This window comes from Lathyrus oleraceus, chromosome 1, assembly GCF_024323335.1.
Source record: "Lathyrus oleraceus cultivar Zhongwan6 chromosome 1, CAAS_Psat_ZW6_1.0, whole genome shotgun sequence".
In the NCBI taxonomy this organism is placed as follows: domain Eukaryota; kingdom Viridiplantae; phylum Streptophyta; class Magnoliopsida; order Fabales; family Fabaceae; genus Lathyrus; species Lathyrus oleraceus.
Window position 1 is genome coordinate 308,919,694 of NC_066579.1, and position 4,316 is coordinate 308,924,009.

The 4,316-nt window shown below is 33.4% G+C and overlaps 1 protein-coding gene across 1 annotated transcript; it reads right to left on the reverse strand.

The window, feature by feature from the left end:
* Positions 1 to 1,764: 1,764 nt before the first annotated feature.
* Positions 1,765 to 2,572, reverse strand: LOC127115703 (miraculin). The gene has a single exon (XM_051047175.1). It carries the CDS (start codon positions 2,432 to 2,434, stop codon positions 1,841 to 1,843), a length of 594 nt encoding a protein of 197 aa, XP_050903132.1. The 5' UTR covers positions 2,435 to 2,572; the 3' UTR covers positions 1,765 to 1,840.
* Positions 2,573 to 4,316: the final 1,744 nt, after the last annotated feature.

Genomic DNA, 4,316 nt, shown 5'->3' on the forward strand with positions numbered 1-4,316 from the left:
CACGTCGCCTGAATAAATTATCTCTCTGGAGCGAGTTCCTCAAACGTTTATTATATTTTTTCTTGGAGATGATCCATTTGTGATTGTCCATCATAAATATTGTCACTGAGGGAAACAATGAAACTTCTTTGAAGATCCAACATACATATTGCCTATGAGGATGACAAGGATACTTCATTGAAGTTCCAAAATACATATTGCCTCTAAGGGTGCAAAGGATACTTCATCATGGTTCTAATATGAATATTGCCTCTGAGGCTGGCAAGGACACTTCATTGATGTTCTAGTATACATATTTCCTCTGAGGGTGGCAAGGATACTTCATTGAAATACCAACATACATATTGCCTCTAAGGGAGACAAGGAAACTTCATTGAAGTTCCAACATGAATATTTTCTCTAAGGGCGGCAAGGACACTTCATTGAATTTCCAACATACATATTTCCTATGAGGGCGGCAAGGATACTTCATGAAGTTCCACCATACATATTACCTTTAAGGGTAATAGGGATTCTTCATTCAAATTATAGCATGCATATTTCCTCTAAGAGAGGGAAGAATACTTTATTAAAGTTCTTCCAAAAATATTCTCAATCTCATCATTCTTTGACACTTGAACACATCATCATTCACATTTATCGAGCAAATGGTTAATGGGAATTAGTTCGGACGACCTAAGACCCGTAGGTCACCCTTCCATGCGCTAGGGGTCTCATGCCTTATATAGGGAGGGCTATCACCACACGTTGAGCGTTTAAATAGTGTCGAGGAAAATGGGCATGTATCGCGTACTCCTGGGCCTTCCTTCTTAGGGTCCAGTAAAATCATCCCAATACACATTTCATCAGGTAACTTATCATTTTTCATATGAGCTATTATTTCTAAGTTCTATGTGTTGTTTATTTTTTTATTTTATTTTTGCGTTTTTGATAATGCCAAAGGGAGGGAGAGGAAATATACTCTTAAGGGGAGTATAGTATACTCTCTTTATTTGTGATATGAGTTTAACGACTCCAATATTTTTATCTATCTTTTTCTATTTCACCACCTCCTTAGGAGATGTGTTGACATCATTAAAATGAGGATAATGTAGATCTACGTGTTGGACATGTATACCCATCATTTGATTTTGATATTGACAATTGTCAACTCCATAAGTCAAATGGTGTTAATGATTCAAGAAGTTCTCCGTGACAGTTGTCAAAAGAATAGTTATTTGCAACTACCCAATATTTTCTTATGATGGCATTTGAACAAAAAGATATATATATCAAGTCTCATAAGTCAATTTTTTTAAAGTTCAGGTGAGTGCCAAACAACTTTGAATAAAGTATAGATACTTGAAGTCTTGAAGTTGTGAAAATGAGAAAGTGTGAAAATTTGACTGATCTATGGTAACTTCATTTTTGGTGGAGACAAATATTAACATAAGAATAGAATCAATATAAAATAATTAAGCTTGTATTTCCAATAGTAAAACAATATTAATTTTAAGTCTTTTTTTATTAATTAATTCAACTCTATAGAAGGAATTTAAATTAATCTTAAAGAGTAATTTAAATTTCAAATATAGAATATTTAGTTGGGATGAAGATGATCTCTTTTAGTTTAATCACTGATTTGAATTCAAAATTGACACATAAAAGTTTCAACAATATTAATCATCTTTGTCATACTTCTGATTTCATCCAACTAGAGAGATTATTCTCTACAAATACTAAAATGAGATGCCCAATAGTTTAAACAAAAGGTTGAGAACAGGATAGGACAATAACTTTTATTCATCCATATATTTTAAATAAAACATAGTAATCTTTATAAATACACTTTTAATATCGATCAAGCCTCTTGGAACTTAACTTTAAAGGGAACATTAGTGAGTGCCAAACGCATTTCCCTTTTCTTATACACATAAATCCCAATATCTTCACATACATGTTTGCAAGAAGGACACACATTGGGACAATAAACCAACTTATAAGCATCCTCATACTTCTCAATCTTAAACCAACTATGTATCGATTTCGAACCCGGGTGACCCAATACACCATTCGTGGTCACAAACGTTTCTTCTTTGGACACAGGATCAATCTTCCAAACTACTGAATAGTTGGGACACCTAGAATCATAATTAGCCAACATTATATTGAGATCAGTCGAGACACGAATGGCGCCTTTAACGGGTGCGAGTCTTAGTGGAAAACCTTGACTATGTTTCACAACTACTACATGTAGTGGACAAGATTCACCAATAGAACTTTCAAGGGAAATCTCTCCGCCATTAGCTGGGATTATATAGTAGTCAGCATCAACTCGAAGCGTCTTTCCTGATATGTCGAGGACTTGATCGAGAAAAGGTTTAGCTGTTCCAAGTAGTGGTTGTGAGAACAATGCAAGGAGAAGTAGAAGTTCTAGCATTGTTGTGCTTTTCATTGTTTTGGTTGTGTTTTGGTTTGGTAGTGAATGGGGTTGATGGGAGATATGATCAATAATTTATAGATGCTATTAAGATTATTATCTATGGACTCATTCATAAAATGTTCATGCTAGATTTGTGGTCAATTATTAAGAACTGCCTTCAAAATCTATGGTTGCTCTAGCTCACAATGTCTTTAAAAGTAATAATAAAAATGTTAGCAGTACTTGGTTCTTCGCCCAAGCCTGAAACCGAGACGTGTAGTGTGGGAAACAATGTGCCCAAATCAGGGGACTATTTATATTGTACTATAAATAAATACATAAATTGAGATTCAATAAATAAATATATATATTAGTAAGAAAATTTAACATCTCATTAATTTTTCTTTTTTGGTAGTCTATAATTTTCAGGTTGTTTGATAAGTAGTGTGGATATGAGATTGTATGAGAAGGAGTGTGGATATGAGATAGATACAACCAGGTAGTTAAGGTATGTCTTTAGACACCAAACCACGAAATTCGACAAGAGAATTTTTCGACGGAACCAATTAGAAAATTTAAAGACATTTTCGAGTGTGATAATAGTTTGAGGAAGTTCAAGAATCAAAGACATGTGGAAGTAAATCAAAAGACAGAAACCCATGTAACAAAGATATGCGTCGAATCCAGAGGAGTGGCCATTTTCGACAGTTATTGATGTACATAATTTATTAGTAGATTTGGTCACTAGGACAAGGGTTCGCATTTTATTTTATTTTATATAAAATTCACATATCCGAGTCACGAAGATACATAAATTCTAAAAAACATATGAACTTCCGTCTCACTTTTGACTCAAGTATTTTATCCCGTTTCTTTACTATTTTTTCTTCACTTATTTTACCTTTATAAGTACTTATGTACTTATTTATTTCTACTTGCATCCAGTACTTTTAAATTCAACATAAAACATCACAACACTTTTTCAAATATTTCACACAAAATATTCCGAGAGCTTTTTTGAATTTAATCATTTAAGTGAATTAAAACTTACGATTTATTTACTAAAAACACCACTAGATAAATTGACACACTTGGTGGGACTATTTGTTGTGAAATCAAACTTTTTGCAAATAGTATATGTGCCTTTATGTTTTTACGTTTTTCATACATTTAAATGTTGTCAATTATTGAGTGTTGTTTATGTGTTCAAGGAGTAGTAAATTTTTTAATTTGTCTAGACCATAATGAAATTCATCCCCTCAGGGAGTCTTCCCTCCCTAGAGTAAGGCTCCAAATGCAGAAGAAGGACAGTTGATCGTACAAATATTTAAACAATCGTTGAGGTAATTTCTAGTGTTGTGAGTCAGATGTTGGGTTTGATTACAACATTAGAAATGGTGATACAACTACCAACTAGTTTTCCTATTAATCATGTGGTTGCATAAACCACTGCACGAGACATTAGGCCTCCTTTTCTTCCAAGTTTTACACTTCTCCATGGTGGTAGGGAATATCATTATGGTCTGCCAACAAAAAAGATGGTGGATCTACAGATTAATGCGTCGATATACACAGATAATGCAATGGTTGTTGCATCTCCTTTTCATCCATACATGATGTCAAGATCTGCTATAAATAGTGTTGGTCGAATGGGTCAATCCTAGAGAGGACCGGGATACATTCCTCAACTTATATTGTCTTCACTAGTGCAAAAATAGAAATTTACACCCATTTTTTATACATTTAATACCTGTTATTAGAGGGTGTAAATTCAAAGGGTGAAAAATGTCTGACGAATTTACACTCGTTTTAAAAAGAGTGTAAATAGAGGATATATTGCATCCTGTTTTATAAAAAACGGGTATAAATTGTTACATATATGCATTTAAATCAAAAAAATTTACACCCCATTTGA

Excerpts from the sequence above, each read along its gene's own strand:
- LOC127115703 (XM_051047175.1), bottom strand. The coding sequence starts at position 2,434 with ATGAAAAGCACAACAATGCTAGAACTTCTACTTCTCCTTGCATTGTTC.